This window comes from Phodopus roborovskii, unplaced genomic scaffold (assembly GCF_943737965.1).
Source record: "Phodopus roborovskii unplaced genomic scaffold, PHOROB, whole genome shotgun sequence".
In the NCBI taxonomy this organism is placed as follows: Eukaryota; Metazoa; Chordata; class Mammalia; order Rodentia; family Cricetidae; genus Phodopus; species Phodopus roborovskii.
Window position 1 is genome coordinate 1,240,008 of NW_026126691.1, and position 12,972 is coordinate 1,252,979.

General features: G+C 41.8%; 1 protein-coding gene across 24 annotated transcripts in view; it reads left to right on the forward strand.

Annotated features, from left to right (window-relative positions):
- The window catches only part of Kcnma1 (potassium calcium-activated channel subfamily M alpha 1), a 707,058-nt gene that overhangs the window by 491,164 nt on the left and 202,922 nt on the right, over positions 1 to 12,972 (forward strand). For all 24 annotated transcript variants that reach the window (XM_051174773.1, XM_051174774.1, XM_051174776.1 and 21 more), the window contains exons 10-11: positions 9,153 to 9,263; positions 11,032 to 11,137. In XM_051174773.1, the coding sequence (XP_051030730.1) occupies positions 9,153 to 9,263; positions 11,032 to 11,137 (217 nt within the window). The remainder of the gene's footprint in view (positions 1 to 9,152; positions 9,264 to 11,031; positions 11,138 to 12,972) is intronic.

Below are 12,972 nucleotides of genomic sequence, written 5' to 3' on the forward strand. Positions count from 1 at the left end.
TGACTGAGAGAATGTTATTGTTGCTCTCTTGGAGAGTGTGTGAGACTTTGCCCAATCAGAATTACCCAAGGAGCCAGTGGCAGCTAAATGGGAGCTTGATTGTGTAGGAATATCATCCCAGTGAAATGCTCTTTTGGCAGGAATTTGAACAATAAAATCATGAAGGTGTGAAATAATCATGAAGGCAGGAAACCCATTATAGAGAGTGTTCCTAAAAGCATGTGATAACTCAGGCTGTTGAATGTACTCACAGAGGCTGTTGTGTGCCTAAAATCATACCAATCTAATAAGAAACCCAGGAAAAGAGGGTTTTGGAGAGATTCAGGAGGGCCTGGGACCTGGTGATGATTCCAGGAAATCTGCTTCTTCTTAAGCTGAACAAGTATCCTGCTCTGATGTGTCATGTCTCAGCAGGATTTGGAGTCTGAGGCTCTGTCCAAACCCCCCAGGAGTTATAGATACTGGCATTCAATGGAGGCTGATGCCAGTACAAACACTCTTCAACTTTAAATGGCATTCCATCCTGATAAGACCATGATAAGCAGAAAATAACCTGTATAGAAAATACATTCAGTCTACTTAACCTACTGAGCATACTAGTTTAGACCTGCCTACCTTAAGGCACCTCATTAGTTTAAACTTGGGAAGGACCATCTAACATAGATCCTTTGTTAAAATTTTGGATAACCCATATGTGACTTGTTTATTGCCCAACTGAAATTGAGAAGAATGGTTATACAGGTAGCCTTTGACTCCAGTCATTTAGAAAAAATTCTAAATGGAAGCAGCCCATTTTGGGGATCATTGGTATGTATGTTGAGTATGTTCAGAGAATGGCCAGCAGCTTTTGGTAGCTGAGGCAGCACACTTTAGATGTAGTAGGAGATGAGGGGAGGATGTATCAGATTGATTATTATGGCGAGAAAGCCAATCCCAGAGCCCAGGTGCTGCAGCAGGTAGAAGCAGGTATAGCTTCTTTGATCTTCAGGGGGAAACATGTTATTAAGGAAGGGAAGCTGTCAGAGATGGAGAAGGTTAGGCTAAAGGTAATCTGCTTTATTTATAATGATGAAGGGACACTGAGTCCCAAGTAATGAGGTGAATGAATGCAGAGAGCTGAGTGTGTTGGTGAGACCCAAGTAAGAATGGGTATAATTTCTGATGATTACACAATTGTGAGGTTACTTAACAAGGTTGTCTGGGGCTTGAGATGATGGCTCAGTTGATAGGATGTTTTCTGTGCAAGCATAAGGTCTTGAGTTGGATCCCTAGAATCTGTATTTAAAAATCCAGATATAAGAGCACATATCCATAATTCCAGAGCTGGAGAGTCAGAGATGGGTGGATCCCAGGAATTCCCTAGGCATCCAGCCTAACCAAACCTGTGAGTTCCACATTTAGTGAGAAGCCTCCTCTCAGAAAATAAGGTGGGGAGTGACCGAGGAATATAAGGGATGCCAACATAAATAAACTCCTCTCTCTAACAGGAAATAAAGGAGAATATAAATAGCAAAGTGGTGGTGATGGGTAATACATGAACACTGGATACTTGTAAAGACACTACTTTGAGAAACTAAAGGTCAACAAATCTATCCCTGAGGGATACCTGGTTGTAACCAACAGAAGTGGATTTTTGCTGACTAAGCAATTTTTTTTTACAGTTGGCATACCTGAGTATCCTAAAAATCTAGGGGATATCTGAAGTGTGAGCTCCCAGAATGGACAGAAAGCAACCAGAGATGAGGCTCTGTGATCTAGGAAGCAAAAAATTGTTGTCATTTATTAGAGGATTTTGCCATCAGCATGGTTCAACTCCTAAGGTTAACTTGAGCAGCAATTAGGCTAGCTTGGATATGAAAATTTGATTTGAGATAACAAAACCAGTTCTAATTAAAAGTGAGCTGTTGTTGACAGAAGGTATGGTGTATACTTGATAGTAGGAAGCAGCCTACGCTGAGGTTCTCTGAATCTATCAAGTCTTGGACTGATACCCCATGGAAGCTACATACTACCACAGAAGTGAAGTCATTCCTACCCATCATCTGACTCTGGACTTGTGACTGTCCAATTATGGAGATCTCATTATTGTTTGGAATGGTGGATCCACTAGGCTGTCAAATGACAAATCTTGTGTAGAAAGTTCTAGGTAGCGGCTCCCCAGTGTCCTCTGCTGGGTCTTCCAATGCCCTGTTCCCAGACCTTGTGGCTCTGCTCCATGAAGGTGCCTTTGCTGATCTGTTTGGATTTGTTTGCTTCATTGTCTGCTCATCTAGGGAAGCAGTGAAACAGACTGCCTTTTCCAGAATATGCCTATTGACAGTTGCATGAGACAATTGCTTTCTTCTCTTCTTCACCAGGAGGACGATCACATTTCCTTCCTTTCTCATCAGCTAAGTAAAAGATGTAGCCAAGAGTAGATTATTTTAGCCTTAAGCTCCTTTGGGACACCCACCACCCCTTTCCTCTTTCTTTCTTCCTCCCTCTTTTCTCTCAATAGGAAATGGTTATAGCCAGGATCTGGGATTGGGCATGATAAATACTCTGTGTTGTTTCCTTTCCATATTTAGCTCTCTTACTCACTTGGAAAATTCCAGGTGGCTAAATTGGGCAGCCATTTTAGCAGTTTGCTGTTTAATGTTGACTGTGTTTGTTCTGCGTTAGTGTCTAAGCCAAGCACACTTTTTCCAACAAGCCAGTCTTGAAAACAAATGGTACACGTACACACAAATGCACAGGAACACACACACACACACACACACACACACACACACACACACATACACACACGGCCATACTCTTGCATGGTGAGCTAGATCCTGCGGTAGGACAGGAAGATAAGAACTGGGGGATGGTTTGCTTTGATTATTGGTGGCAATCTTTCCCCATAGTGAAGACAGACTTGTGGGAACAGATTTTCGGTAAAGAAAAAAGAAGGAAAGTTGAAGATGGATGTATTACCTATTAGAAATAGAATCCTGAGCTAGAAGGAGAGAATTAAAGTGAAGTGGTTCTGGAGGCACCACTCAAGTCAGGGCCAGTTACCTTAAGACAAAACAGCCAAACTACATGGCTGGGTAAGTCCAGCTTGCATGAAAGTCAAGAAGATACATACCCTGAGAAGTTCAAGTTCAACCCAGAAGAGCAAACATGAGCCTTGTCTGCTTGCTGAGTCTCTAACTGCCCTCCTGCTTCTTGTGTGATAAAATGCTACCTATTCTATTTGCCAAGCTCTACTTAAAATCCAATCATCTCATGTCAGGGGCTACTAATGGTGGGAGGTGCTGGGAAAGGTGGCATGAGAGGCGCACGATTAGAAGGCTCAGCAGAAAGACAGAAGAAAGTCTAGCATATGTATTTGATATAAATATTATAGTTTCACAGAGACATCTAGATCAATACATGCCACTTTTCATCTACCTCTTTGACAAAGTGAGTGCAATGTATTCAGAAAAAGCTGTATAGGATTTTCAATTTACTCTGTATGATTTATTGTGACAGGATAGCTATGGGTTTTTTAAGTTCTTTATACTTGTTCCAGTAAAAATGGATATAGTATCCTTAAAAATAAACAGCCCTGAGCCATGCATTTTACACTATCTTCCTCATGTGAGGCCTGTTAAGGGGAGCTCCAAGACCCTGTTGACCTTGGAAGATCTGATTGTGGTCACATTTGCCTCAGTATTTGCTCCTCAGCTTTTGGGAGGTGGGGAGGTGGAGAGAGTAAACAGAGGGAAATCAATCAGGAAGCAATTGCAGCCATCTAGACAAGATAAAATGACAACAACTAGAGAGCAGGCAGGGAGCTGGTACCCAAAGGGATTCATGAGGGTCTGGTGGGTGAGGCCCAGGCAGGCTCTTTGGTTCTGTGTCACACAGGCCTGCTCCCCAGCCTCTTGATCTCCAGCCAAAGCCCTTTCCACAGGACTTGATGTTTCTTAGAAGGCATCAAAATAGAGGGGGATGTCCTGCCTTTTGTGTTTACTCACTTACCTTGCACAAATGGCGGAACCTGTTTCCTTATTAAAGAATGTGGGTGTTAGACTAAGCATGCACCATAGACATTCTGAAGCTAAGATGCACCAGAAATGTGAGTGGGGCCTATTGCCAACACCTGTCCTGGTGAAATGTGGAATGTTTTAGAGGTGGTTGACTCTCAGAAATAACTACCTGGTATATGTGGAAGGTGTGTAGATTTTTGTTCTCATTGAACTAAGCTGACTCTTAGTGGCTCTCTGGTGCCTTATCACCCAAACCTTGAAAAGCTCCATCTTTTTCTTAAACCTTCTGCCACAAGAAACACAGGCGTGGCATTGACTTCTGAAACTGCTTGCCACTCACTCAGAAATTGTGGCCCTCCTGGCCCACCATAACAACAGAAGTAGAGTAACTGAGGGAAACATATGTAACCACATGCTAGAGGTAGAGATGGCTAGTGGTAGGAGGAGCACAGTCATGAATATTTGGTGATGATGAGCCTATAGCATAAGTAAGTGGCAATTTCCCAGTTACCCCTGATAGAGTTCACTCTAGTCATATATTAGTCTTTTATTATGAAATCATGCTCAACCACAAGGTGCCTTACTTGTTCCACATCCTACCTAGGCTACCCATCCCTAATTAACCCACTGCTGGGAGCCCTTACTCAGCATCAATAACAGATAAATTATTCCCTTACACCAAGTTCCTTTTGATAACAGTGTGTTAATATTTAAGATACTTCCTTGAGCATCTGAGATGGGTCTTTCATCTAAGCTTATATTAACTTATGTTTTTGTTACCTTTGCTTAAGAAATATCTGTTCATCAAATTCAGTCAGGCTTTGTCCCACCCCCAAGTTTCATCAGATTAGAATAGAAATGGTCATTGGTTTAGATCTGTTTTCTATCTTCACAGTCCAATTGCTACGGCCACATAGAATCCTGGCATAGAGGTTAACACTAGGCTCAAAGAGGCTATGTCCAGAACTGCAGATAAGAATGACTTTAGATACCTCACAGTGTGGCCCACTTAAATAGTGCCTGCTGTAAACAGGCCGTCTCCTATTAACCTTCAGAATCCCTGGACTGGTGAGAGCCCTCAGCTTCATAGGAGAGTAGTCTTGTACTAATATTAACTTTTCCAGCCCCTCTTGACTTGTCAGACTGTGAGACTAAAGTTAAAGTTTGGTTTAGAGTCTATGAACAGTGATGTTGGTGATTTCTGTGTTATTTGGGTTTTGTTTCCTTGAGCCCCCCTGGGCCAACTGATCAGATATAGTCTAGCCTAGAGATGCTGAAAAACTATGATGTCTTAATTTAATCTCTGTCCACCCCATTCCCATGACCAAACTCTCTGAAGCTTTAAGAACTACAATAACTCCTCTACCATGCAATGACCAATCTTGAGGGAGCAGAAGCTGAGAGGTACAAATCCTCACCCATCAGCTTCACCTCCATGAACATTGTGGTCTCACACACCTGGTCTGCACCCTTTTACATCCTCTGAACATCAGAGGTGCATCTCAAAGAAACAGTTGTAGATGAGATATCTAAAGATATGCTGATAGTAAGACTATGAAGTTGTTTGGGGATTAGATGGAATTATATGGGCCACATACTACTGTGTATTGATGTAAAGATGCCATACAGTCTCTACTATTTTAGGATGATGACAATGGGCTCCTCGGCTGGGGACCATCCATGTATTATCTATCAGAGTGAATCTTGGAGACAACCACATGAATCAAGTGTTCTTTACAGTACCTCTAAGGCTCTGAATTGTTGCTCCTAAATGAAAAATTAGTGGGACCTGTCTGAGACTGCTGAATTAATTAGTGTCTGACATCAGAGTATGAATCTCACCCAGCAGGTCCGTAGGTATTGTGGAAGTCAGCAGAGATCATTTTGACAGGGATCTTGTAACCTCCCTTGGTCATGCCCCTTGACCCTGCTTCCAATGAACCGACACTCTGCTTCAATTATATATATATATATATATATATATATATATATATATATATATATACACACACACACACACACACACACACAAAATCTTATTTTGAGTAGATGGCATAATAAATACCATTTTTTCTTCTTGAAACAGTATCCTCCCCCAGACTACCATTCAAGGGATTTTCAAGTGTTTTCTCCATTTGCCATCCTTCCCTCATGCCCCTGTAAGGCATCTGAGGCTTCCTAAGACATGGGCCACCAGGGCTCATCTTCTAATGCTGACAGGGCTAGAGAGGCAACATCTCACCATCCATCACTTTTGATGACATTCAAACATTTTCAATATGTGGGCTTCCTGATAACTTCCATTGTATGGAAAACAAAATGGAGGGAAATGATTATTGGCACTAAAGGGGGAGACTGTAAATCTTCAAATCAGATACAGGGAAGATTGGAACAATATGGCTTCTTCAAGGTTGCCATGATAATGTACCTAATAACTCTCCCTGGGCAAGAAGGCAATCTGCTTTCAATCAATCTCCTTCCCCCTGCAAACCCCCCCTTTTTTTTCTGAGCAAAAATACCAATTATGTTAAAGGAAGATTTTTTTCTTCCTTTTTTGATAAGCACTGTTCTCCACCCCAGAAATCATGCTGTAGCTAAAAGATATATATTTTCAATTGTCTAGCATGGTATCAGACAGCTAGCTCCAAATGAAAAAAAAAAAGTCAATCTTTTTACCCTCTTCCTCTCTCCTGCCAGCATTTGTCTACTTCTTAAGAGAAGTGAAAGCTAATTAAAAGCTTAAGGGATAATATTGATTGCATTGAATATATTTTATATATACCCGGCACACTTTCAAATAGTAGAACCCTGACTTTTTCTAAGGCTGAATAAATCAGCTGGCTGAACCTTTGATTCAAGGGTGATTCATTGGGGGGAGTGCGCATATTCTCCCCTTCCACTTCACACATCTCTCTTAGGATGAATGATTCCAGAGCAGCAACTGGGGTGCTGTCAGACATTCACTCCATTCTTTGTGTACAGAACAGGAAGGGCGAGTGTTCAGCTGTCTCAAGCTACCATTCATTCAAGTCTGGATTTGATCATTACGAGGGATATGCCAGTGTAGAACTCTGAGATTTGCAGTATCTGATACAGAGGCTGGCTGGGTAAGGTTGACCTCTCAGCTTCTCCTTGTATGGACTGGAATAAGTGGCATGTCTGGTATATTCTGCCCTTGGCATCAAAGCAGGTTACTGGGGTTCTTACTTACCCTGCTTGCTCTTTCACTCAAGACATAGCTTAGTTGTAGAGATAAAATCCTTTGTCTTTTGTGTGGAGGTCAGGAGGGAAATTCTCTTCCTTGGTTGCTTTCTGGGCATGCTTGCCAATTCAGAACCATAAATCTCATTCAGAACACTCATGCCTACTTAAATGCTTATACCATAAGAAACATTTTACAATATGAAAAGAAATATAAAAATCCAAATAGTCTATTTACTTCATGAATTCAGATACACAGTATATTTTACAGCCTTATGGTCAGAAGGGGTCAGTGATATGGGGCTTTGGACATGAAATTTGGGTGAGTAGCTGAATGATGCCTCACAACCTAGCAGATTCTGTTGAGAGGGAAATATGATCATGTTACGATGTCTCTTCTGAAATACTTCATTGTTCCTCTTCCTCCCCTTCATGACCATGTCATGTCTGATCACTAGGTGCACCACTGTAACAATAACAGTCCATAATGGTAATATTATTAACTGCATTGTGTATATTATTGATTTACTCTTTGTTCTGCACCATTATCTTTTCCCCAATGAGTTTACTGTATTATTCTCATATACTTAGTTGAGCACCAAATTGCCACAAAAGGGCAGGCTCTTGTAATGACGTCTAATGGGACATTGCATAAACCATCATCACCACCTCCTATTATAAGCTGCCTCCAGCCAATGAACTTTCTGCCACATTACAATGTGAACAGAGAAATTATAAAGGGTAATGTATTTGGACATTCTGAAGTTTTCCTGGGAAATTGCCTTACTGCATGTTCACTACCTGGCCCAGTCTTAAAACACATTAGAGACCTACCCTCTGTCAGCCTGAAGGGTGGAGTGGTGTGAGTTGGGCCACTTAGCACAGTGTTTTGACTAGAAGCTGGTGTGTATAGCTTCACAGCCAAGTCCATTTTGGGCTTAGAGCCAATTCTCAGATCATGGTCTTGTGACTGAGCATCATGAAGTCAATGTAAATGAGCCCAGGATAGTCTGATGTTGAGGTCACATTGTTTCAGGAAGAAAAATTATTGGAGAAGCTGGATGTTTTAATGCTCTGGAAAAGGATCTCATTTCCTGGGGGAGAGGGGGGTGAGCTGCTATTTCTAGAAACAGAAGTCAGAACTACCATAGAACAAAGCCAGCATTTTCACATTCATGTCTCCCTTGCTTCTGCCTATTGTAAGGGTCTTCAGATGAATTAGTTTGGCATTCAGGGAAGTCCCAAACACCCTGAGGTAGCAGCCCTCTGGGGACACAGCCACAGCAGGCAGTTTGCTCTTCCATTCCATGGGCATCCCATCTCCATTTAGCCCTGAGTAATGCTCACTTACTGTAAAGTGTTACATGCCTCCATTGTTGGAGAAGTTATGGTGGAAAAATGCAAAATTTCCTTTTTACTGCTTATGGCCAGCCAAGCCTATAACATGTCAAGCCGCACATTAGCCACCCTGATAAAAGTCCGCTTTCTTACACACAAAATCATCGTTTCAGCAAGATTTGTTATCTCATTACCTGATAAGCTGTATGTCATAAACCAAGACTGCTACGGTAAATCTCCCAGGAGGACGCTTTGTGGGCAGAAAGGGGGAGATAGGAATCTGCAAGGGACTTGATAATGTAGCATTTAAGCACATGCATAATGTCACTTATTGTTAAATGCATAAAACCACTTGGCCAAGTGGCTGGGCTTTTAATAGGATTTTGTACAGCATCAGGTGAGCAGCCATATGCTTCTGTCCAGGAGCCTCTGAGCAGCTGCTAGCACCATCGCTTTGCCTCGTGACCCTCTGGGATGGGGACTGGGTTTGTGGGGACTGAGGGTGGAGATAGATGTTCCTCTTGCAGCTGCCTCACTTACTCTGCCTTGTTAGGGATCAGGATGTGGGGTCATGTCACTGGGTCTGCCTGAAACTAACTAGCCTCTCCTATGCAGGCACATTGTAGTCTGTGGCCACATCACTCTGGAGAGTGTCTCTAACTTCCTGAAGGACTTTCTGCACAAGGACCGGGATGATGTCAATGTGGAGATCGTCTTTCTTCACAAGTAAGAAATGGCTGTTGTCACTAGAGCCTCTGCCCAACTGCATGCTCCTCTCTGAGTGCCTTCACTCAGAGAGATGGTGGAAATGGAGGTGGTTGACTATTGGGACAAGGAGCTTGAATAGCCATGAACTCTTCTGGCTCCTTAGCTAAAAGGTAGTTTTCCCATAAAAATGAAGTATTTGGTTTAGAACCCTTGGAGGGTGAAGCAACACCGTAGTCCGGTGTTGAAAGCCATCCCCAGGGATGTGGTCTGGGATCATCTCTGAGTTTCTTTCTGAAGTACTTAACCATGAAATTCACTAGGATCCAAGTCATCATTCTTGTCCCTTCATCAATGTGTATCTGTGCAGTCAGGTGTGTCTGCAGGGCTGGAGTGGGATACTTGATGTGGTTGCCAGAGAGGGACCAAGCAAGGCAAGAGAAGAAGCAGGGTGACATACATTGCTGGGACAAAACACCTGGCAAAAGTTACTCTTAGCTAGTGGGTCCATGGACACAGGAAGTATAGCAGTGAAAGCATCAGGTAGATGGTCACACTACATCTGCATGCAAGAAGCAGAGAGAGATGAATGTTGGTGTTCAGGTTGTTTTCTCATTTTTTATTTAGTCTGAGACCCAGCCTAAAAGATGCTGCTGCCACATTCATAGTGGATCTTTCCACCCCATTTTACACAGAGGTTGTCTTCCAGGTGATCCTAGATCCCATCCAGTTGACAGCATTATCACACAGTGTATTGGGCATATTAACACTTTTCTTCCTCTGAGTCTCCAGTGGTACCTCAGGCTGGCTCTGTGTAGATGGATTTTCATTTAATCCATAGACATAATGCCAATTACATCTTTAATCTGAATCATGACTTAACCAATGACTGCCTGGACAAGTTATTTCCTTGTGCCCCAGCTCCCATGTCTATGAACAGAGGAGATGTTCTGTCTCCTTGGATTATCATAAGAATGAAAGGAATCAATCAATGTAAAGTGTTCAGAGACCAGTTAGTCATGTAGGAAATGTTAAAAATATACATTTAGTCATGGGCAGTACCCACCCTATATAGAGAAAGACTCTTGGTGAGACATTAGCTCACTCAATTGTGGAGGCTGGGAAGTCCCACAATCTGACATCTACAAAATGAAAACTCCATTAGTATTAGTACTTGGTCTAAAGGTTGAAGGCCTGACACAAAGGAGATGGTGATGTGAAACCCTAGTCCAGAGAGAGAAGAGTGGGAGGACTAAGATGTCATGGTGCACATAGGCAGGCATGGATCAAGAGACAGCAATGGCCTCCCTCTGCCTTTTCCTCTTTAGGTCCTTGCTTGGTTGGCTGATAACCACTCATGTGGGGAAAAAGGATCGACTTTCCCAAATTCACTGATTTGGAAGTGAATCTCATGGGAAAGAACCCTCATACATGTATCTGGAAACCAAACCACCTGAATATGGGCCTTCCAAGGTGGTCCAGTCAAGTTGACACATATCATGACCAATCACACTGATGCCACAGCTCTGGCTTTTCTAGTGGTAACAAAGAGGAAGACACTTTACCTCATAGGCCTCAACTTTTGTAAGTCCAGAGACCTCTGGGTTTGCTTTTCAGTGGAGTTTACTTCTCTTAAATATGAGTCTTTTATTTAGGGCAGAGAAGGAGGTTTCTGTGAAGGTTAGGGCCTTTGTTCAGGACCTTATATGAAAGCTGAAACCAAGGGAGTCACAGAATCCAAGATGTCCACTCTGTTGTTTTAACAGTTGTTTCTTTTCTGTCTGTGCAGCATCTCCCCCAACCTTGAGCTTGAGGCTCTATTTAAACGACATTTTACTCAGGTGGAATTTTATCAGGGTTCTGTCCTCAATCCACATGATCTTGCCAGAGTCAAGGTAAGGAAAAGTAAATGTTTGTACTCTTGCTTGAGGGATGGGGCCATGATTCCCAAGAGCCATCTCCTAAACTATTAACTACATAACACAGATGTTACTGACCCTGGTTCACTCTTTCATTGGCATCAGGACCTTGTTCTCTAATTGCTCACACTAGACTGTATATAAGTATTCCACACTTAGGTTAGTCCTAACATTGAACTTACTTTCTTTTTTCTTCTAAATCAGCAACTCCCAAAGTAGGACTCAAATGTTAAATTTGGGCTATCTCATCCCCATGGTTCAGTGGGTAAGGAAGGGCACTTGCTGCAAAGCCTGTTGGCCTGAGTTTGAGCTCCAGGACCTACTTGGTGGAAGTGGACAATCAACTCCAACAAATTGTCCGTCCTCTCTCTTTAATGTACACACACACACACACACACACACACACACACACACACACACACACGATAAAGGAATAAGCATTTCCAAGAAAGTATAGAAAGAAAAAATGAAGCTACTATTAGTGAAACAAAGTAGGACAAAGAACACCCTAACCCTAACTTCCCAGTCAAAGGACACAAATTAGGGGAAAGGGTTAAGAAACAAACCAGCTGTCTGCTGTCTACATGACACTTACCTAAACTTCAAAGATAGCCACCACTTTAAAATGAAAGGGTAGAAAAACCACTCTGAGTGAATGGGAGCTGGAAGCAAGTGGGTGCCAACATCCTACTATCCCACAACATAGATTTCAAACTAAAACTAAAGAAGAGACAAAGAGTGGTTCTTCCTACTAATCAAGAGAAGAATCTACTAAGGAACTCTTATAATACTAAACATGTATACACCAAACTCTGCTCTACCCAGTATCATAAAGCATACTACTGGACTCAAAGATACAGAATAACTCTACAATAGTGGGTAATTTCTAAACTCCACTTGATCTAATAATAAATAAATGTAAAAAAAATAAAGTTGAATGGATAAAAAGCCATGCACACTATAACATCATAAATGGTTAGTTTTCAACTAATTGAACCCAGTATAGTTTTCAGATCCATTAATTATATCTGAGAGAAATGTTAGAAAAGAAAATAACATCAAGTTATAAGGCATTTGCGCTTCCTTCAAAGCAGACTCCACCTCATTTGGTAATAAGCTAATCATATTCTTCGTGGCCTCTTCTGAATTGATATCTTCTCATAAAGTACAAGTAAGGTTTTAGGGGAAAAAAAAGGACCCAGTGAACTGACAGCTTCTATGTCATTCATTTAATATAGGTTTTGTAAGAGTGTTCACCATTTGCATGCCAGTGGCAGTTAATATTGTGTGAACCCATGGAAGTCTAAATGCTAACTGTGGTCACCAAAGTGTTCTGAAATTGCTGTAGTGGCAAACAGAAAAACCAAAGGATTTGTGTGAATTCTTTACATTGTTAAAGAAATCAAGAGACAATGACAGACCAGGAAGGGAACCATGACCCTCCCACCAAATGCAACATTATGAGCAAGAAAATTGCAGACCCATGTCAGTGTGTGAGTTCTCATGCTTTTGTAGGCTAGTTTATCTTAACATTATCCAGACATGACCCAAGTCAGAAGTACAGAGAAAATGGATTTTGTTCATAGGCCTAATTTAAATGCAAGCAATTATTAGCACATCAAACTCATGGTTCCTCTAAGGACAAACCCCCTTTTGGCTCAAATTAAGATAAGTCAGTAGGCTGCTTTTTGGGTCCATCTGTAAAGTATCATTTAATTTATGTAAATGATTTGTCTTTTGAATACCTGAGTAGTAATGAATAGTGAACAGCATAGAGCTATTGTCTGTTTAAGGATCCAGTTTCTTCTTGG